The sequence below is a fragment of the Carassius carassius genome, chromosome 16 (assembly GCF_963082965.1).
Source record: "Carassius carassius chromosome 16, fCarCar2.1, whole genome shotgun sequence".
Lineage (NCBI taxonomy): Eukaryota > Metazoa > Chordata > Actinopteri > Cypriniformes > Cyprinidae > Carassius > Carassius carassius.
In genome coordinates this window covers 11736796-11760936 of record NC_081770.1, presented here as the reverse complement: position 1 = coordinate 11760936, position 24141 = coordinate 11736796, and the positions used below count along the sequence as shown (strand labels likewise).

At 36.6% G+C, this 24141-nt stretch overlaps 1 protein-coding gene across 4 annotated transcripts in view; it reads right to left on the bottom strand.

Moving 5' to 3' along the window:
• Positions 1-24141, bottom strand: part of LOC132160299 (SLAM family member 9-like) — a 211660-nt gene that overhangs the window by 96595 nt on the left and 90924 nt on the right. For 2 of the 4 annotated variants that reach the window (XM_059570064.1, XM_059570063.1), the window contains exons 2-3: positions 13552-13878; positions 12573-12869 (exon numbers count right to left, since the gene is read on the bottom strand). The exons of 1 other annotated variant lie outside the window; for it this stretch is intronic. In XM_059570064.1, coding sequence (XP_059426047.1) covers positions 12573-12869; positions 13552-13843 — 589 coding nt within the window. In that variant the 5' untranslated portion in view covers positions 13844-13878. Of the gene's footprint in view, positions 1-12572; positions 12870-13551; positions 13879-14136; positions 14759-24141 lie in introns of those variants that run through there. One more of the 4 variants, XM_059570061.1, reaches the window with a different exon arrangement.

Here is a 24141-nt window from a genome sequence, read left to right as displayed (position 1 = left end):
TGATGAGCACGGTTATTCAAATTAATATAAATAGCATTTATTTTCTGTATTGTGTCATTATTTATATATATATAAAGCAGTGAGCTGTTCACTGAAAGCCATGTTTAATATTTAGTTTAATTTTCATTTTTTTTAGAATGGAAAGTGTCAAAACTCTGAATTAAAGAGTTTTTTGTTATTAGCCTATGATATCCTCTGTCTAGGATATCATAGGCTAACATAATAATAATTCACATACAAACAGTTATGTGTATTATTAGTTTGTCTGTTTTTCACTTTAACTTAAGTTCAGTAATGCATTATTGTTGTTTGTGATCCGGTGTTATGAAGAAGAAGATACTGCTGCTGCCTCCATCTGGAGCATGTCCCTTTAGGCTTTCTGAATATGGAAGAATAAACTTTCTGCTCATTTATAGCATCAGTCATCATGTAAATTCATAAGTTAGTCTCTATTGGTATATAAATATGTCATGTTTTGGTCAGTCTGGTGGGTGTTATGTTTCAGTACTATTATGTATAAAAATCTGATTTTGATGGAATTAATAACATTAGGAAAGGAACTTTAAGCATCTTTCTGTTTTTATTTCCAATGTGCGGTACGTTTAAAAAAAAATATTATTCACTTTCGGTTTCACTTTGATGTTCTCTTACTGCTGCAGTATATTATCATATTAACACAATAACATTCATCCAGATAAATTCACATGTCCTTCTCACTTCTCTTTTTACAGGGGCCGGTTAAGTCCGCATCATTATACTTTGTCTTTTGGACCCATTAGAGTTAAGCACTCTCACATTGTTCCAAACCTACAGCTTTATTCTGCAAAAAAACTAAAAGTTATGCTGGTTTGGAATGATGTGAGGGAGAGTAAATGATGAGAGAGCTTTATTTTTTTTTTTTTTTTTAGGTGAGCTCAAATGTTGATGATGTCAGACTGATTGACACTGCTGGGTGTGGCTTATCTCATTAAACTGAACTCAACCTCTGCAAGCTCCTTCACTTCATCCACATCCTCTTTGCTCAACAAAGGTATCACTGAAGTTTCTGATTTCCTGTGGAATCCGTCGGAAAAACAGACAATGGCAAATTAAAAAGAGGAGATCTGGAGAGTTTTTTTTAGGAGAAAGTGATTACAATGAAGAGATTTTATGATTAAAACAATAACACATATCTGCAAATGGCACTTAATCCAAAGGCAATAAATAAATAAATAAATAAATTGTTCTTGTTTTAAGGGGAGACACTGTCAAGTTTGAGAATTTGGGCTTTTTGGTGTTTCATAAAGTTTTTCTCAGACTAGTGGAAAGGAGACATCCAAAAAACACTGTGACGTGTTTCTTAACAGCACTTTGTCTATTTGTAGCAATAGATTTCAATTACTAGACCATGTTCTTAAAATGAGTTTTTCTCCTGCACTGAGACATAATTCTCCACTTGCACAAACTTTACACTTCTACTGTATATCCTGAAGGTTTTTACAGAGGGATTTGTTCATATACAGTATAGCCTTCTTTGCTTGATTATATGTAACATTTAGAACACTTGAATGTGAATTAATAGCCTTTTTAAATTGAACTTAAAATAATCTTAACTTAAGTGTTATATAATGTCATATGGCCTCTTGGGCGGGCTTTGGCCATTGAAAGTAGGTTTGCAGGTTTGCATTGCACAACATCAGAAAGACCAGGCCATTCTTTTGCTTTCTCTTTTCTTAATCTTTCTCTGTCTAGCTTATACTACTCTAAACAATGCCTGTAAACTTTGTATTGCGAGCACTTCCTGTGTTTATTTGCCTTTTTTAAGATTAATTGCTTATTGTATTCCTCAATTCTATGTCCCTTTATATAAAAGAGTCTGCTAAATGAATATATGTTAGTGCAAGTGTATATTACTATGGCATAGCCTAACAGCGGTGAATAAAGTGTCATCTACAACACTTCAAACTAATGCTTTGTCCAAATGCCCACACTTGCGGTCTCGGCTACTTGAGAGTGTGTGCACGTGCCAGAAAGAAAGCTACAAGACTGTCCAGATCTTAAAAAAACACTAAGTGCAGTGCCTTTAACACAAACTAAATCCACACTCTGGCGCGTTATTCCAAGATTTCAGTGTATCCCATCATGGAATCGTATATTGGAATAAATCATGAGACTTTTTGGCTATATCTCGCAAAGAGGTCACGGAAGGCTTTCCTATGTAAGTTAAATATTAATAATAATAATTAGACAGTCAACTGTTGCACGTTTTATTGGTGCAAAGATAACTACATTAATTTTGTCCAACTGTTTTTTTATCACTTAATTGGAAGAAGCACCGATTTGTGCTATAGGGACTACCGAACATACATTTAGAAGTTCATTTTTAAAATGCTAAGTATTAAAAATCTAAATAAAGCTCTTTAGACACTTGCATTTTTACAACAGCATCAGTGTGTCCCGTCAGGTAATGAAAAGCTGTACACACACTTGCATGCTCACTTTGGCCAAATACAGGAAATATGTCACAGAAGTAGTCAAGTGCAAAACATAACATGCCCTGCTTTTAACCACAGGTGGAGGGCCTAGATCTAACCACACACGCTTGCAATGCACAGTATTATGCATGTCCATGTGTTTTAAAGGCAACTTCTTATTGGAGGAGATCATTTCATTAAATCATCTCTTAAAATAAAGGATTTCAATCGCCATAATTCTGGTAGATATTAAAGGCATGCTATATTAAAAGTTGAATGGGCCGCTATAATAATTCAAGTTTGACACGTTTTAACGGCCTTGTGAAATTCAAGTTATCGATAAACAAAATTATGTTCTTCAATCCATTTTAGATATTATCGTAATGTGATTATGTGATTATATTTCAAAAAGCAGGTCTGACAAACAAATTTTCTAAAGCGCTGGTCAGTTTCTGTTATGTAAACCAGTGTTTGTTTCTAGCAGAAGAGTGCATTAAACCACAACGTGTTGAAGTTCTTCACTCTCACAAGCTCCCTCCCCATAAAAAGCATATTTAGTATTGCATGTTTGCTGTAAATCATTCAGATTGTCGAACTGAACTCATCAGGGGTTGTTTGATCCAAATCTGTCGAGGGTCAGTTGACTGATGCAACTGCTGCTTGTAGGGCAGCTGAATGTGGTTTGTGTGGGTTTAACTAAACACAACTGAAACTGATTTGAACAGGGGTGACAATAGAGATACGGTAGAGATACTGATCAGGGCAATCATCTGTAGAGATCACAAGACGATAATGCAGCAATGGGTAAAAAAAAAATGTTAGAGATAAAGATCAAATTTAGAGCAGAGATGACTGCGAACTGATGGGACTAAAGTTCACACCTTTATTTTTGTGATCGTGTGAATATGAGCTGTTTTTTGTTTGTTTTTTCCATCTCAGCTTTTCATTTCACTCTCACCATTTCTCATTGGTCAACGTCTTTCTAGAAGCATAACACCTGCAGCCAAGATGAGGTTAACATGTGTAACCTTCAGTTGACACATTTTGAGGCATTTTTTAAAATGTAAATGTAAAAACATTGCTTTCAATATCTTTTTAATGGCCTGGTATTGTCTCTTGGGTTTATTTTCTAGATAAAAGTGCTTGCTTAATAAATACATGTAAGCAAATATAGATGAGCTGTTATTGGCAGAGGCATATTGTGTATTGATCTGCTATTCTGAATCATTGTATTAGTCGTGTTTGATGGTCATATGAATGCTACATAAAGACACCATATTCTAAAATACTTTTTAACAGGTTTTCCATTAAATTGCATAACCCAGCAAACTTGACAATACAAACCTGAACATGTCAAGACTAGCAGAATAAAGAATGTAACAACAATTAAGAGAATAAAGAAGTTAAATATAATAAAAGTGAGTAGAGATGTTTTTATGATATCTGCAAAGATCAAGCATGAGGATGAAGAATGATTTTGATTGTACTAAAGCATGTTTATTTATTCTTGTACAAAAGGAGGCATAACAAACAAAGTAACAAATAAATAAATAAAGATATATCCTGCATAACTTGGTATTATATTTTTCTTGTTTGGTTTGTTTTGTATTTTTACACACTAAAATAGCACAGTAAGAGAGCGCTGTTAGTGAAATAGCATGTTCATCCTGCAGGTGGCGCTCCATCAGGTTCATTTATGGACTGTTTGTAATTGTAGCCATTACAACACCAACAAAAAATTTAAAAAAAGACGGACAAAATTGGAAACAATACAAACATAATTACAACAAAAAAGGGGTTCTCAAAAGCCATGGATTGAAATCGATTAATATCATATTTCTTTAATTAATGTTATGATGTTTGACCTTTTGACCTAAATACCACATTCATTAACGAATATAATATATATATATATATATATATATATATATATATATATATATATATATATATATATATATATATATATATATATATATATATATATATATATATATATATTTTTTTTTTTTTTTTTTTTCTTTTCTTTTTTTTTTTTTTTATGAAACAAAGCACAAATAAAAGCACATTTGGAAAAACAATGGTACTGCTGATACTGACAGTAACAGTTATTAATTTTGACACATTTGTTAGCTCTGAATAAAAAAAAAATAATAAAAAAAACGTTATGAGAATTAACACACACACACACACACACACACACACACATTAGACGTAATGTACATTTAAATAAGCGGAAATATATGTTCATTCCGTTTAATGTCAATGAAATTCACATCAACATAAGTTTATAAATAAATAAGTCATTTTACACAATATGTTTTCTGTTACTATTTGGATGCAGTAAAGCACCACACTCAGATGTGGCCAAAAACGTCTGGTTCATGTTTGTGTTTTCTTCTATTGACTGGAACTATACAGTCTTTACTAAACTAGTAGTTTACTGAGACGATACTTCAAAGTGTTGAAAGTATTTACATAGTAAACTATCAGTATACATATAAGTATTTACTTAGTAAACTATGAGTATACATATAAGTTAAATTTTAGTATAACTGCAGTACAAACTTTACAGGACAGTACAGTCTTTAAAGTGTAAAAGTGGATGGGAAACCGTTTTGTAATTGCTGAACAGTAGCTGCAAAATAACTGATGAAAATGATAGAAATACTTACCAGCAAGACTCCATGAGCACAAACAGATGAAAAGAAGCAGATTACGAAACTGATTCACAACAGAACAGTGATAATAATAATCAGGTCCTGACACAGGTCTTGAAAATGTGAAATATTTAGTAACAGAGTGAGTAAAGCTGTCAGTTTGTAGTGAGGCGGTATAGTGAAGCTCTGCAGTGAGCGTGAACAAACTCCTCCTTCAGAGACTGAATATGACTCTGATCTACAGAAAGAAGAACTCTTTCTAAAAACATACTTTTAGGATTTTCTTTTATTAAAACAAATATGAACCTCCAAATGTGAAGGCTCACACTCACTTAACCACACTTAATACAACACATTGGATGTGTTCAAGAGAGTCATGACCTGTTCACAGCAGCAGTTCTGTCACAAACTGTTTGGTGAACTGCTGGCAAAAAAATATGTTTGAAATATATTTTATCTGTTTGTACTTATGGAGTCTGGCTGGTAAGTGTTTTAATGGCTTCAGTTATGTTTATATTATGATGTGTTCGCCTGCATATTATTTATAGGCCTATTAGTTATTTATTTCCATCATTTATAATATTTTCAAGCAGGCCGGGGGCCAGAGGTGTGACATCCCTGTGCCCCGCTTCGGACCGAGGGGGACGGTCGGGCTTGAATTAAACGTGTATTATAGTCTTACTCATACAACTGCCTGCTGTTGCCTCTGCTTACTTTAAGATGGAAAAGCTGCCCATAAAAAATAGTTTTATCAAGTGGTCACGTTCGTATCATCGTGGCCTAGTGGTAAGAGAGTTTGACTCCTAACCTTAGAGTTGTGGGTTTGAGTCTCGGGCCAGCAATACCACGACTGAGGTGTCCTTGAGCAAGGCACTGAACCACCAAAACCCCCACCTGCCTGCTCCCTGGGCACAGCAGCAAACATGATACCCACTGCTCCGGGGTGTGTGTGTGTGTGTGTGTGTGTGTGTGTGTGTGTGTGTGTGTGTGTGTGTGTGTGTGTGTGTGTGTGTGTGTGTGTGTGTGTGTGTGTGTGTGTGTGTGCGTGCGCGTGTGTGTGTGTGTGTGTGTGTGTGTGTGTCTGTGTGCACTTTTTGTGGGTTAAATGCAGAGCACAAATTCTGAGTATGAGTCACAATACTTGGCTGTATGTCACTTTCATTAGTTAATGTATTAACATGTTAATTCATTATTGTAAAATGCTACCTAATTGATATTTATTCCAGCGTTCACTTGAAAATGTTACAACACCACACGCCCAACCCCCGATTTGCCCCCTCGGGCCTGCTTTCAAGTTTTATCAAACTAATATACCCAAATGCTTTGGTGCAGAGTGAATTTTTTTTTTAAATCACAAAATTTTTAATCACTTTTAAAAATTGTTAAAACCTTTTTTTTTTCTGATCAGGTGTGTATGGTGCTTATGAAGTGAAGTCAGTGTCAGTGATGGAGGGAGATTCTGTCAATCTTCACACTCATGATACTGATATACAAAAAGATGATCAGATAATGTGGAGATTTGGACAAATTCTCATCGCTCAAATCAACAGAAAGAATTACTTACATTTATTTACTGTATTTTAAAATGATAGAAGATTAATTGTAAAAACATTATATTTCGTTATTTTAATAATCAAAAGTTATAATCATGTTATTTCTTTAATATCATATTTATTTAATATTTTTCTTAAATATCAAAGAACTAACAAATATCATAGGTCTCCTATTTATTGAATTTGATTTATTTTCCTATATTTTGAAGCTCGTCTGCCTGTTCCCGTCATCAGCAGAGACTCTTCACATTGCTCATCATCATCATCATCATCATCATCATCATCATCATCATCATATTGTTCATTTCTGTGTTCAGTGGTGAATGTGGGTGATGTGACTCTCTCCTGGTTCAAAGGAAACAGTTTATTGTCCAGCATCAGTGTGTCTGATCTCAGCATCAATCTCTCTCTTCCTCTGGAGGTGGAATATCAGGAAAACAACAATTACAGTTGAGCAATCCCATCACCCACCAGATTCAACATCTCAACATCACTGAACTCTGTCAGACATGTGCAGGTTGGGCATCATACTATATTTTCCCACAAAACTAAATGAATCATATTTCTGTTTCAACATTGCTCATTTCTTCTCTCAGAAGTCTGCACATGCTGTTGTGGTTCTACCGAAGCTGTGATCCGATTGGCTCTCTCTGCTCTGGTGGGCGTGGCCACTGTTGCTGTGCTAGTTTATGACATCAGATCCAGAAGTCTTCAACAGAAGAGAAGAAAGAAGACAACACCATTGATTAACACCATCACCATCTGATTAATCAGATACGCAGAAGAATGGAGATGTTCTTCAACTGTCTCGAGTATTTATCAATGAGAAAATATCATTTATGAATATGTAAATTTTATTCAATATATATGTCCCTTTTAATAAAAAATTTAAAAAAATACAGTGTAGATTTTAGCTAAACATTTTTTCACTTCTGTGTTTGTATATACAATACAAATTTTTCTGGTTTACCAAAATCTTAATGAGTTGTGAAATATGTGTCTTAATGAGCTCACCCAAAAATGAGCTCACCCAAAAATGAAAATTTGCTGTTAATTTTCTCACCCTCAGGCCATCAAAGATAAAAATAGAGAGTGAAGACTCACGTGTTTTATCGTCAGAAGGGTGGACTACTTTGCTTTATGAAGCCTGACTGGTTATTGTCAAGTAGGTCGCTTTTAGGAGATAAAAAAGCATAGAGTTGATTGAACACATCTCTTTCAAGAGTTTTTGACAAAAAAAAGGAAGAAGAGATTGGTTTCTATTATTATAACTGCTGATGTAATGTTAGATCTTGAATAGTAGGGATACCAGAGGCTGCTTAAATGTGTAAGGAATGACATATTGAAGAACAGCTGGCACAGAAAGCTCTGGAGACCTTGTTTTCTGTAACAGGAGAGAAGTAAGAGAGGAGAGGGAAGTGTGTGGGTGGAGGTTGGCTGTCGGCACTTCGTTTCTTTCTCACACGTTTAAAAATATCTGCACTTTTTTTTTTTTGTCACTTGTGGCACCTGAAAGCCTCTGTTTCGATGAACGTGATTTCACCAAGTGTCCCTGGATCAACTGTAAAATCTTTCAGATTGTTTTTTTGAGCTCATCTGTCTTGCTGAAAAGCTTTTCATGTGGTAAGTCACTCAACTGACGCAGCTGTTCCTAGAGCTCCCAACTCTGCATAATTAGCTTGTCATCTTATACTGTGTTGTGGCTGATTCAGCTGGACTGGAGTTTGATTATGATAACTGAACACAGATTAAACCAATGATTTTAACGGATGAACACAATGAAGATACTTGATCGGGCCAAACATCTATGACTTATTTTAGAGAACTGATGGGGGTTAACAGTCATGAATTCCACAATGTGTAAAAACAGTCAGAATTGATAAAGATCAAATTAAGGGCAGAGTGGAATATACACTGAAGGGACTTGATTGATTGTTATCAGCTTTATTCCGATAGACATTTGTTATGACACCTGTTCCTCGCTTTCAAGATTTCCCTGTCTGCAAACAACCCGTGACAGTCTATTAAAGGTCAAAATGAGTCAGAACATGTAAGGAACATGTGAAGCATCTTTATTTATTATTGTACAAAAAGGGAACACACACACAAAAAATAATAATAATGAAATATATCTTGCATATAACTTTTAAAGAAATTTGTTCTACAAAATAAAATCATAGTAAGAGAGGAGGTGGAGCATTAACAGATCACCCTTTATTATCAGAGATATGCAGGACTGACACAATTATTGCATCTGTTTTAAATCAATACAAACATAAATAAATCAAAAACAGCTTCAAAGCCCTGAAGAGACATTCATTAATATGATATGATTAATTAATGTCATAATGTTTGACTTTTTGACTTGACTGAAAGCCACATTAACATTCCTAAACTCACAAAAACCCTTAAAAGAAACTTTAAATGACACAAAACTCAAAACCGTGCATCTGAAACATGACTGATAATTAATCAGTGCTCACTCCAACTATACTCACTCCAACAATGTGACACTCATACACAAGATAAATATTACAGATTGTGAACATAGTGAAAAATAATCTACATATTTTAAGAACTAATCCTGTGTGACATGCTTGTCAAGCATTTCCTGTGGCTTCCAGTGGCTTCACTGCCTATAGCTGAGAACACAATGAGCAATCAAGTCATTTTAGAGATCAGTGGTTTACACTATAAGAATGTGCAGTTGAAAGCACGTGTGCTGTGTGAATGGTCTCTTCCTCTTTGATCATTTAGAATAAAAGTATGCATAACTTGCATAAGATGGCTTGTGAGCAAATCATGTTTAGATTTGAACTGAATGAAGTCAAGAAGTTGTGATAAATATAATTATCTTAGTTTGAAATCCACTACCCTCACAAGTATTCAAAGATGTGTGTGTGTGACATGAAAAAAAAGAAAAATAAATTACATACATTTATATTTAAATAAAACCATTTTGACACTGATACAGTATTTAAGGGGAAGTTGTGGCCTAGTGGTTAGAGAGTTTGACTCCTAACCCTAGGGTTGTGGGTCCGAGTCTCGGGCTGGCAATAACACCACTTAGGTGCCCTTGAGCAAGGCACCGAGCTGCTCCCCGGGCGCCGCAGAATAAATGATGAACACTGCTCCGTGTGTGTGTGTGTGCGCGTGTGCGTATGCACTTTGGATGGGTTAAATGCAGAGCACAAATTCTGAGTATGGCTCACCAAACTTGGCTGAATGTCACTTATTTATTCCAGAATCAGAGTCTGATCAGCATCACACAGCGATTCCTGCATACACCACATCAGCCTTCTCTTTATCTCTCTGTAATAAACAAAAAACACATTTTCACATCACTGATGTATTTATTAAGATCATTTATCTTCATCCTTTAAATTCTGCCAAGAAAATGCACTACATTAGAAAATAACATCAATATATTTGATCTCATTAAATTGCATATAATAGTATCTCCACATGTTGGGGGTAAAACTATTTTGATATTACTGATATTATAATGTAAGTGTCAAACACTGCATTGGGGGATACATTTTGAGGAATGACAAAAGAGAAAAGTTAGAATGTACAGATCATTCCTTCAGCAATTAACTTTAAATATAAAGTGCTGTCTGAAATTTTCTTCTAAGATTAGTGTTTTTTTTATTAAATTGCCTGAGAGATGCCTGCAGCAGGACTGAAACTACTTTAAAACTAGCTAAGTACTCTTTAAATAAAAACTGAACATATAACTACTTTAGTACTTTACTTAGAGAGGAGCAAGAGAAAGGAAATGAACACATTATTCACACATAAGATGCAACGTGCCAAAAGCTGGTTAAGAAGGTGCAGAACAAGTGTGAAGATAAACCTGCATTGGGTTGTTTTCACACATCACTCAAAAACATTGCTCAATGCTGTTTTAACAGTGTTATATAAAGTACCTGAAAGCCATTCTCAAGTAAAAGTACAGACATCTTACCAGAAAATGACTTGGTAGAAGTTGAAGTCACCGTTTAGAATATTACACGAGTAAAATCTTAAAGTATTTGATATTTATTGTCCGAGAAGTATTTTTTAATCTTAACCGTACTTGTAAGTAAAAGTACTAATAAAGGCAAAATGGAAAAGAAGCAAATAAATATATATCAAATGTTCATACACAGCTTGAGTAGCAAGATTGTGTTCGGTTTCAACTATTTCTTCCATTTGATATTTTTGTGTAAAAATAAAAACCACTTCATCCGGTACTTAGTGTATTTCATTCCAATATAAGAAATGGTTCTGGAATCTGCATCTGAAATAGCATTTAGATGTATTTACACAGTTTATGTATTTCAGAGGGGATATGGATGCATTAAACCTGCAGTTACAGACGCATAAATATGCACAATGTTTTGTTTTTAACATTAAATGTTGAATACTTATATATTAAATAATTGAAAATATGAAAAAATAGCCTAAATGTGAAATGATAACCGCTAGTAGGTGACAAGAAGTGACTGTTAATTAGTGAGTCTTTGGGATTCAACCGAGATTCATTCAAACGGCTGATTCATTCAGAAACAAAGCATTTGACTGTGTTGATGAGTGAATCGCTGAATCATTTATTCAACCGATTCATTCAAAAAGCTGATTCCAACAATAAGTCCACACCGTCCATTTATCAGAGATGAAAAACAGCGCTGTGATATTAGTTTGGAGCTACTTTCGTTGGCGAAAACGAGCAAAAGTGTGTCTAAAAAGTAAGTCACCTATTGCTTTACTGAAATTGTATATAAATATCATTCAACGTGTTCATGATTATATCTGCAGAAAAACTGTACTCTTTGTGTGATATAGATTAAGCTAATTATATTAATAATATAATATAAATATAAAAAGCAGAAGCTTTTAATAAATCAAGATTAATAAATCAACGTGTGTGTGCACTCTGTGTGTGTGATTGGGTGAAAATGTCAGGATTGCACATCGTTACAACAACGCTGACCATATCATTGCAGCTATGTATATCTCAACCCCAGCCTTGACTTGAGTGGGAAATGAATCATTCGCGGTTGTGCATGCACTTGTTTGCACTTGGGCAAAGGTGTTTGCAGATGTATCGGAGTAAAAGTACACATTTTAATTCAGGAAAGAACATAAATGATGCCTGAGAGCATGTGGAAAATGTAGGAAATGTAGTGAAGTAAAAGTAAAATTTGGCTGGAATATGAAAACTCAAGTATAGGACAGATAGCCTACTATTAATCCTCCTTACATTAAACCACTGGTTTTAAATATGGCTGAAGTACTAGTGCACTGCCTATTTATGTGGACTGTCACTATGTCTGTTCATGGATGTAGACACACACAATGAATGTCTTAACTTTCTTGCACTCTGAATAAATATTACCTCAACAGATCACAAGAAAAAGCCTTGAACCAAAACAAATGCTCCTACCGATTTCTGTGCTTTTCTTTCGTTGAATGTTGTTTCAGAGTAAATGATCTCTTCTGTACATGTTGTATCTGTTGCAACAATAAGGATAGACATGAATAATAATAAAATTAATATGATAAAACACATTTGAGAATTATTGTTTATTTTTCTGTAGAACACTCTTTCATGTTATTTTAATGTTATTAACATTTATTCATTTATTTATTGATGTTTTTTTTTTTTTTACAGATGTATAAGCATTAGGTTATACTTGCCTTCTTGGTTGACTTTTTTATTTTTCTTACAGGTGAAGATCATGACTGCAACAACAATCAACAGACATCCAGCCGCAGCAGCAGCAGCAGAGATTAACACGGTTGGGTCGTATTCTGTAACAGACATAACGAGACATTTGTACGAATGTATCTGCCAGTCTGAACAAATGCTAAATGAAATATCAGCACTATGAGATGCAATGTTAATATCATCACTGTCCAACCTGAACATGTCTGACAGAGTTCAGTGATGTTGAGATGTCTCGTCTGGTTGCTGATGGGGTTGTTGATCACACAGCTGTAGGAGTTATTATCCTGATATTCCACCTCCAGATGTAGAGAGAGATCAGACTCACTGATGCTGGACAATAAACTGTTTCCTTTGTACCAGGAGAGAGTCACATGACTCACATTCACCACTGAACACAGAAATGAACAATATGATGAAGAGGATGATGATGATGATGATGATGATGAGCAATGTGAAGAGTCTCTGCTGATGACAGGAACAGGCAAACGAGCTGTTAGAGAGATATTAAAAGAGATATTAGAGAAGTTCATTGTGGCTGACAGTTCAACACTCATATGACTTTGATAACAAATTCACATATAAGTGGAATTGAAATATCATTATTGAATTATTTTTGAATCAGTTCATGAATTTTATATATAAAATAATTTCTAAAATTAAAAGAAACATATGTATGTGTGTTGATGTGTGACAGGGTTGAAACCAAATACATTTTGTGTATTGATTTATAGATTTACTCTTATCCCAGACTGAGACTTTAGGTTTTCTAATATGAAAATCCACCATAAAAGTATTAATAAACATGTCTTAGACTATAAGATGATTTAAACTATATTATTATACTTTTATATATCAAATTTTAGATATAATTTTATATAAAATATTTTTCTTTTTCTATTCTACATGATCATAAAATGAAAAAAATTATTACAATATTAATATTGAAGTTTTAATGTAAATATAACAGAATATTTTCATTATGCTTCATTTCCAGTCGAGCTGTTACTGTCAAATTATGCACACAGTGCTTTTATGTATTACATAGTCAGTAATATTATTTCAGGTTTAAACATTTTAAGATACTTATTTTTCATAAAGTCCTCAGCCAGAATCAATCACTGAAACACTCGCAGATCAAATGTTGTCAACAGGGTGAATAATTCTCTACTCACTGTAGACAGAGAGATTGAAGATGTTGAGCGGTGTCTCTGATCTTCTGCTGGTGACTGTATAAAGTCCAGAGTGTGTGATTCTGGTGTTTGTGATGATCAGAGATCCAGTCTGATCCAGCTTCAGTCTGTTTCTGAATCTCCCATCAGCACTATCATTATAAAACTTGCTCATATTGTTTTTTCTGATGATTTGAGCGATGAGAAAGTTGTTTAGTCCAAATCTCCACATTATCTGATCATCTTTCTGTATTTCAGTAAGATTGATGTTCAGAGTGACAGAGTCTCCCTCCATCACTGACACTGACTTCACTTCATCACCAAACACACCTGAAGAACAAATATATTTTACTTTTTGAAACTATTTGAATATTTCTCACTGCAATACAATTACTGACTCTGCACTTAATGTATAATTTCAATGTATAATTAAAGTGCAATAAATAAACACTTTGATGTGAGTGAAAGAGAAAAGTGTTAAAATGGACATCATGAACACAAAGGAGTTTCAGTGTATTAGTCTGAGAAAACATGAAAATAAATGTTGGAAATAATAAATATCAAAATTACGTTGCTAAAAAAGCTTACCGGCCAGACTCCATGAGCACAAACAGATGAAAATAAAAGTCTCAACATTTCCCATTTTCTTCAAATCACAAGAGGCCTGAATTCAGAAAAGTTGACATTTAAACGAAACACAGCATAAATGTTCTGTTAAGTTTCTGAAAGCTGAAAGTGACAGAAGAGCTGGAGAGCTGAGCGCTGTTGGTGTGTATTGTAGTGGTTGAGTGAAGCTCTGAGGTAAGTGTGAATAAACTGCTCCAGTTACACCTCCCACACAGTCTGTATGTCTTCACACACGGTCTTCACATACTATAGACAGACCGTAGTAATTAAGATTGAAACAATACTGGCTCATGATCCCAGCTCAGCATTTTCAGAGGAAGCTTGTGGTTTCTGAACATTTGATATTAAATCATTGATGTTACTGACATTCAGTTTATAGCTGATATAACAGCGCTTCGAGAAAGAGCTTGACTGTGGCCTGACAGCGAGGAGGTCCTCGATTTGGGTCTCGGCTGAAGAGGATTTCTGTGTGCTGCATGTTCTCGTGGATGTTCTACTGACAGAAGAGAGAAAGCAGAAGACAAACTCTTTCTGAGACATGGTTTAAACAGCCACATTTTACATTATTTAAAGAATATGAAGCACTAAGGCTACGTTCACACTGCAGGCTGAAACGACCCAATTCCGTTTTTTTTGCCCCTATGCGACCTGTATCTGATCTTTTCATGACAGTCTGAACAACACAGATCCGATCTTTTCAAATGTGACCCAGGCCACTTGGGTATGTGGTCCTTAATCCGATACGTATCCGATCTTTTGAAATCCGACGTCCCTCTGAACGGTCAGGCCACATGTATCCGACCTGTACGTCATTGATACGGTACAAACGTCATAATTCTGCGTTAAAGTAGGCGGGAACGAGAAGATAAACTGATGAATTCTGTATTAGTGAAGCCACTCACATCAGTATCCCACCACTCCTGGCTGCGACTCCGCACCCACACGTTTCTCTGTACCGACGTTGCTAACACTGCTCCACAAAACGCCATGGCCAAAAACCTTGCTCTCCTCCTTCTTTTAAATTTTCTTCTTAAAACGAGAAGATTGTAATTGTTCTGGCTCCGTTGGGAAAATAACTTTAATATTGCAAAAAGAGCTCTGCTGTTGACTACACTGTTGTGGACATCCATGTTTAACGTTAGCTACTTCCGCAAACAACGAGTGACGTCGTTGAGCGTTGAGTACTCTTCTGCGCATGCGGGTCACTTCTGGGTCATTTCACGTTCACATCACAAAAGGTTGCATTTAATTGGAAATGTGAAAGGCCTTGCAAAAAAATCTTTTTTTTTTTCAAAAAATCAGAATTGAGCATTAAGCCCTGCAGTGTGCACGTAGCCTAAGCTAGTTCTTGTCACAAACACCCTCAGCATGAAGGGCGTCAAAGGAAGCTGTAAACAGGATGTTATCAGAGACCAGAGACAGGACAAGACAGACGCAAAGAGGAGAAGAGACACATCAGACATTTACTTTTCATCTCGTCTCTGTATAATGCATAATAAAGCAGTGTTTTTAAGTGCTGCGCTGCTTTGTAGTGCCGTCATCTACAGTCAGAGAGTGAATTTGAATTTTTAGTTGGTCTACAATTTAACAAAGCTAGACAAACCATTCTGTTTGCTTTCAATTTTGTAATTGTAAAGTTCAACTTAAATAAATAAATAAATAAAAAATTACTCAATAAACAATCATAGCTTTGACTATTTCTATGCATGCGCATACACATGCTTCGATCTGCAGGTAAACAACACGTGTGTGTGTGTGTGTGTGTGTGTGCGTGTGTGTGTGTGTGTGTGTGTGTGTCTGTGTGTGTGTGTGTGTGTGTGTGTGTGTGGTGCTGCTGACACAGAATACACATGCACTGCTCCTTGTTTACGTTCATAGGGAAGAAATCACATGCTTCTTAGTTCTCTCCAAAATGTAGCTAGGGTGATGCAGACACTAATTGTTGAATAAAGTCGTTATTTTAGTTTTTCTTGCACACAAAATGTATTCTAATAGGTTCATAAAATTAGTGTTGAACCACTGATGTCACATGGACTATGTTGTCAATGTTCATGGTACATTTCTGGGCCTTGATCGTGGTAGGACCCTTGCTGTCTATGTAGGGTCAGAAAGCTCTCGGATTTCATCAAAAATATCTTTATTTGTTTTCCAAAGATCCGGTTTGGAAAGACATGAGGGTGAGTAATTAATGACAGATTTTCATTTTTGGGTTAACTAGCCATTTAATATTATTTATTTTTCATTTAATAATTTATTTCATATTTTATTTGACTCAAAAAAGCAATAAAAAATGTCCACTAACTTACAACTAAATATTTGAACAAATATAAGCACACAAATCAATTGAAGTGAACTGAATCTTAACAAAGGTTTACAACAAACGTTTAAAAAGTAGCATCACATTATTCAGTATGATAAAAAGTGGAAAGCAATATCACTAGAACATTAGATTAAACTAATAAGTCATAAAACAGGTCAAACATTGGCAGCTGTGTCTTATTTCACTTACAGGTTCTTATTTCTCAGATGCAATAAAGCTTTTATTTAGATAACTACAGGTGTAAAGATCACTTTCTCATTGAGCAGGAGTCCTTGATCTTGCAACTTATTTTACAAAAAAAAAACACAAGAAATACTGTCATACAAATATTAATTGACAGTCTGATTGATCAGTGCGTTTGTAAGTCACTACTCCTTGTAAAGCTGCTTTAGAAAAAAATGCATTTTGAAAAGTGCTACAAATACAACTGAAGTGGAAAAAAATACTAATTACTTAATTTAGTTTTTAATATGTAATGTCAACAGTGACACCCACATGAAACGATCAGTGCAGACGAGAGTGTCACGCTGTCTGGTCTCTGTTTCCCTGAGTCTCCACTAGTGGTCTCACTTCCCCATAGGCACCTCACTGTAGGCACTACAATTCCCATTAAAGCCTTGTCCCTTCATCACAGTAATTGCACTCCTGTAAATTGCACTCAGGTGTCTTCACTTGATAGTCATTGCCCTGCCTATATTAACCGGTCTTTTTCTGTTTGTCTTCATGGAGTCTTTTCATTCCGTCACCCAGTTTCCTCACCTTTCGAGTTTCCTCGTCTTCCGAGTTTCCTGTTCCAGTTCCTGTTCCTTCCCTGTTTGTTTATTGTTTGGATTGATTTCTGGTTTTGACCCCTGCTTGTTGGATTCTGATTTGGATTACAAAATAAATACCACACTGCATTTGGATCTCTCGTCTCCTGTGTTTCTCTGGGTTCCGATCGTAACAGAAGGACTCCATCATGTCGAGATCCAGTGGTGTGGGACTTCATACCCGCTCCCCAGCTAGTATGGTGGAGCGAAGGGCAAGATACATAAAATTAACCACCCTCCGCCAAGAGGGGAATGAGGTGGGTGCTATGGCACATATGTTCTGGACCCTGGTTGGATGGTATGGAATACAATGATGTGGCCCTAAAGGACATTTTCAACACCGGTCTGGATGACCCGGTGCCTCGAAGGGAAATGGACCAGTTGGACGCTTTTAATTTCTGGGAGTTTGTGTTCTACCTACAACATCGGTCTCTGTGGAATACCCCAGTCACACCTGTCTCTCCCGGTGGGATGGCCGATTCTAGACCGGGGTCTACAAACAGGAGGACCGCCAGCCCAGAGCCACTGCACAAGATGGCTGCCAGGCCAGCACCACAGTACAAGGTGGTCGCCAGCCCAGGGCCACGGCGCAAGATGATTGCCAGTCCAGCGTCACGGCACAAGATGGGAGCCGGCCCAGCTCCACTGCTCAAGATGGCCGCCGGCCCAGCGCCACTGCCCAAGATGGCCGCCGGCCCAGCGCCACTGCCCAAGATGGCCGCCGGCCCAGCCAAGCGTGTATGTCTGCAGACTGCAAGACGGGGGCGTAACTTGAAGTGGGCGTAACTTGAAGTAGGAGGCGTAACTTGAAGTTGTCCAAATTACACAGAACCACGCGAGACCTCAAAATGATAAGTTGTTGGCAATATGGCGGCACAGAGTAGAATATTGATTACGTTTTAAGGGAGGCAGGGTTTTAGGCAGGATTTGATGCATGATGTGTGTGTAGATATTAAAGTTAGGGGACAATATGAGAGATGTGTACGTTTTAGTAGGAAAACATATTATCTGACCCACACTCCGGAGAAGAGGGCGGTATTGCACAAATAAGCTGGATACCAACCGCCGTTAAACTGGAAAGAAGACGAAAATGACAGCTTGCTGTGTTACTGTCTATGGCTGTGAGAGACAATGGTGAGAATCTTATTTTTTTTCCGAGATAATTATTTAAATTGAAGTGTATAAGTCATTTTCATACAGTGGTATTGTTTTTGGAGTAATTTATTAAAACTAAGGCGTAATTTTTTGTGCCTTTGTGATTTTGCTGTAAACATGTTTTATAATGCATAACTAACAGGGGAGCTCCATTAAGTACACGACTCAATAGTGGATTTACATAAACCATATATACTTGTCTGAGTGATGTGTGTGATATTGTGTAAAATTCACTTTTTTCAACACTGCTTTAGATGAGTGTAAGTCATGTAAACAAACAAATCTACATAAAGTTACTAAACATAAGTTATGTATTTTATTTGTCCAGTTGCAATATTGATAATTTAAGGAACATTTGTGTTGGATAAAAAGTGAGTTACATCAGTTATTAACTCTGTTATTAACATGTAAATGCAGTATATCACAGATAAATGACAGAGGAGACTGACTCTTGTCTGGATGTTACAGGGACAGATGAGACACGTGTGTTTATCTGTTGCAGAGACACTGATGAAGGAATGCTGCCATCAAAAGATTTGTGTAAGTACACTACAAAAATAAATGAAACATTTTAAATCTTAAGTTTGTATTTTATTTTAATTAATTTAATTTCAAACAACTATTACACCTCTTTTCTTATTCTTGATTTCTGTGCATTTGCTGCAGATCTTTCATGGTGGAGCAGGACCTGCAAGGAAAGGTGAAAAAGAGGGAAAACCTGAAACAAAAGAATAATGTAATGACTTTTTGTATTGTGTATGTGTATTTTTGTAGGGCAAGTAAATGTCTGTAGACTGGTGTGTGCACTGAGGATGGAGAAGAACACAGCATCATCCTGGAAATGATCGAGAGTCACAGATGAGACGCTCCATCACTCCAGCTCTTACTGTCTCATCAGGACCAGATGCTGCTGTGGTGTCTTCATCCTCAGTGACCCCAGAGCCAGTGAGAGCATCAAGAGAAAGACCACAAGACACTGAGGATGTGATTTTGGTAAAGTTTGTTCAGCTGGTTAATGTTTAAACAATGAAGGCTGACTTTCAGAAGCTTCAAAAGCATCATCAAAAAATGTGATGGAGCATTTATACTTATTACAGGGGTCTACAATCCCCTGATCAACCTGGAGAAAAGAACCCAGTTTCCTCACCTTCCGAGTTTTCTCGTCTTCCGAGTTTCCTGTTCCAGTTCCTGTTCCTTCCCTGTTTGTTTATTGTTTGGATTGATTTCTGATTTTGACCCCTGCTTGTTGGATTCTGATTTGGATTACCCAATAAATACCACACTGCATTTGGATCTCTCGTCTCCTGTGTTTCCCTGGGTTCCGATCGTAACAGAGAGACACACATAACTCCACCCATATAGTAACCAACAGAGATGACGGTTCTACCAACCGTGACAAATACACACTAAATTAATCCAAACTAAAAACAGCCTGACTTCTGCTCATATAACTCTAGCTCAAACCTGGCTTCCCTCCACTTTTATCCATATCATCTTATTTAATTTCAGTATATGCTATTCTATAATTAAAGCTTTAAAACAAAATTAAGAGTATGCTACCTAATTATTCACTTGAGAGTTTATACTGTAGGTGATTAATACTTTTCAAACTGAACATATATTGAACTGTACACTTCTGCGTTTACCTCTGCCTGCTGGATTTGTTGATATTTCTCAGATTGTTTTCTCCCTACCAACCATCTCGCCTGGCCTTTGACTTCACCAAGGACTTTAGAATGCCCAAGACTTTTGACTCACATAGTTTTAGGGTGGCTGGTGTTGGCGCGAGAAACCCGAGTTTAAATCCACTGTGAGACACCAATGTGTCCCTGAGCAAGACACTTAACCCCTAGTTGCTTCAGAGGTGTGTGACCTCTGACATATAAAGCAATTGCAAGTCGCTTTGGATAAAAGCGTCAGCTAAATGAATAAATGTAAATGTTTTGAATGGGGGAAAATAGAACAGTCAGTATGACCATTCTCAACTGTTTGGCCGCTCTATCGAATGAAGCCCCGCCTTCTGAGCCAAAGAGCCAATCGCTAATCTGTAAAATCAGTGCGTCACTGCAACTGCCATTAAAAGCATGGATGTAGATGCCTCATTAGCAACCATTTCTATGGGCCCTCTATAGTAAGCCATCCACCATATTATAATGGTCAACTTGACAAGTTGACAACATTCACCATAGTAATCACTGAATATTCGAAAGATGCCACACAGAATGGCTCAATGGCTCTGTGAGAACCTACAGTATGGTGAATGCCATCAAGTTGACCGTTCCAAGATGGCAGCCGAATTTACGTGCTTGGAGCCATAGAATGGTGCATTTAGACATGGTTAGAAGTGTCCCGGTTGCTACAGAAACAGTCAACGGTCTGAGACACATGGCATTGGCTGATGTAGAGATGTAGAGAAATAAGCTTTTAAAAAGCTACTTGAGCAAAGTAAGCAACATTTATAATTCAGTTGCTGTCAGATTTCATTGGTGATTTGAAATATGAAATTTAAACATAAGCTTAATGAACATTTTTTGAGAATTTGATGTTTTCCCCATTCAAAGTAATAGGAGTTGCACTTGCATGCCCGAGAGGTGTTTCAAAGATGTCCGCCGAGTGACATGACTTGCCTTAAAGGCACTTTGACTATGCTCGACTGTCCGCTGTATTCTCCAGTCCAGAGTCTGCCTCATCGGTCGGTGACTGCAGTTTCAGTTTCTTTTCTTTCATTTTATAAATGTTCTCAACTGCCTTTGCTTTTTATTTGTAATGTAATATGCACCGTAGCATAATATATGGTTTTTTGTAGGCGAATTCTGGTAAATAAAATATCTCGCTTGGCATTGAACTTTGAGCTTTAGAATTGTACAGATATTTTTATACTCTAACAACAACATTACACACTAACTAAAGTTTAAAACATGGGATCACGAAGAACGGGACCTTTAAAGACCTCAAATGTTATTGTGGAGTGCTATTGTGGGGCCTAATTATTTTGAACACACGTGTTCAATGTTTCCTCTTATTTATTTATTTATTTCCTAGAATCAGCATGGACAGTCAATGGCAGTGAAAGCCATGTAGATGTTGGAAGGCAAAACTGTAAGTAATGTTTAAAGAGACCAAAAATAAAAATTATTTCATGTAGTCACCCTCATGCCATTCCAGATAGATCCACCTATTTCCTAAAAGCAGAAGTCTCGCCTGACTGGAATAATGTTTTACATTGTTTTACAGTCTTTGGTGATTCTAGTCAAATTAACATATTTTCTTGAGCCGATAATATAGTGTTAAACCTATGAAAATTATTTTTAAAAAGATTTTATCCACAAATTGATAATACATCTTATTATGTTAATGCTTTTTATATTTGAAGAGTTTATTTGCAAAAACAGATAACTCTTTTTTATTATTATTATTATTTTTCATAAATCATGTTTTTTATTGTGTTACCATGTTTTCATTGTATTTCAGATAGGACCACTTTGGCAAGTTACTTGAGTTTATTGAACACAATTTATCTTTGGCGGTATGGTTCCTTATCGGGGTCCTGGCTCCCAAATTAACTGAACAAACAAGAGCTTTACCATTTATCCCCCGGAACCATCAGCTTGGAAATACATGACAATTAAGACTCTTAATAAATGTCTTTAAAAGCAAACAGTGGTAATCGTGTAGATGTGGGACGTCTATCCTGTAGCTTGGTTATGAAGATGAGTGTCTCTCAGTGGACCTCAGTGAGGTCCATGCCAACAAGGTCTTGAAAGCCATTAGTGATCTGAAACAAAGAGAAGACAACCAGAAGGAAGGGTGTTTCTCCTGGAAAAGCATGCCTGCGCACACACACACACTGACTAGACTGAGAGCAAGAGCAGCCCATCAACACACCTCATTCGACAACACTGCACAGGACTCGCTCAAGAAGAATGTCTCCAAAGAAGTGTTTTTTTGTTGTTTGTTTTTGTAAGGGAATGATAATCCAACATTACATGAACAATGGATGCAATTATTTTTTTCCTGGGCAGCAACAGAGTTTGTGTTTGCAAATGTGTTTGTTGACAAATTTTATAAACATGGCCAAGTTCGGCGATGGATTTGCACATTATTTGATACTGGAAGATGAAGCAATCCCAGCGATAAAAGAATCCGGTCATGATTCAGAACTGCAGATGGTAAGTGAAACAGCATCAAATGTCTATGATATATATCGGTAATAGGTGCAAGTTCTCGTCACTCTTTAGCTCTGCCCACGGCGACTCCAGGTGCTCGGCTGTTTTCGTAGAGAATCGGAAACTGTATTTTTCTTTTATAAATATGATAAAACTAAAGACTCTTTGGAGCTATGAACGATGCTATACTATATAGGTACTCAAGATTAACATGACATTGGGTGAAACCGTGTGTGTTGTCACCTTTAATATTCTCTATATTGCATTTAAAAAAAAATTTAATCCTTTGGGTAACATACTTAGAAATCCATTGTATGCATGAAAGATTTTAGTATTAAATAAAAAAAAGTTTGATTATATGAATTTGTGTGGCATTTTTACTATTCAAAGTTTAAACGTTACCCATGGTCTCTGCACTCTAAAAATATCTTCATATAAACAGGAGAAAAAACAATTAACAAACGTTTAGGCTTTCTGCCTTCATCAGTGTGCAAGAACAAGTTCTCAGTTACACAATGATTATATGAAGACCAACAATGACCCCCAGGCGGTGGTAATAATGTTTCAAAGTTCACAGACTCCAGATCAGTTCAAACAGCAAAAAAATTCAACAAAACATCAATGGGGACAATAACACAGAAGGCAAAACCAGAAAAAAAAATCAAAATAAAATGCAGTTGATAAATTACTAAATTATGTGCACGATTTACGATTCATGATTTAGCAATTAGTAATTGTATGCACGTCTTAGTACATAGAGGGAGCGAATTAGTAAATTGTGTGCACGATTTATATACCCCCCCCACAAAAAAAAAAAAAAATAAATAAAAAATAAATAAATAAATAAAACAGCACATCCAAGACACTGAGACATTATCCCTGTGGCTCTTAATGAAGGTGGACGCATTTGCTCTCCCACTCACTCACTCCCTTACCTTCCCTGCTTTGCTCCTCTCCTCTTGTCTCGTTCTCGTCTATTGCCTTATGAGAGACTCTCTCTGCACTGCTCTCCAAACTAAAAATCATGGATTTGATCAACTGGTCTCTCAACGCAATTGACACTATCTTCTTGATTAGAAGCTTGGGTTCGGGGAAACCTGACTGCCCTGCCGGAACGTTCGCAGCTGGCTACACGATGGATGCTTGGGAGAGATGGCGGGTCGTGTGTCTGGCGGCTCTTTCCGTGGAGGACATTGAAGATATCTATCTATTTCCGAACCATGATAACAGGTCTTCTGCTGATTGGATTAGGCTTTGCCCTGGGTTATCGAAGAATTCAGAAAACGGGAAGAGCAGTCAAAGCCTCACAAGGCTGCCCGTCATGATGGAAGCAGTGGGCAGAGCGGTCAGCACTGAGACTGAGACTATTAACCGCAATATGGATAACATCACGGAGAGGCTCAAGGCTTTGCAAAGGCCGATAAGGGAGTAGACGGGTAAATTGGAATGCGGCTACTCGCCCCAAGACCAAACAATCCCAATCTTATCTCTTTCGGCTCCCCTCAACCAGCACTGG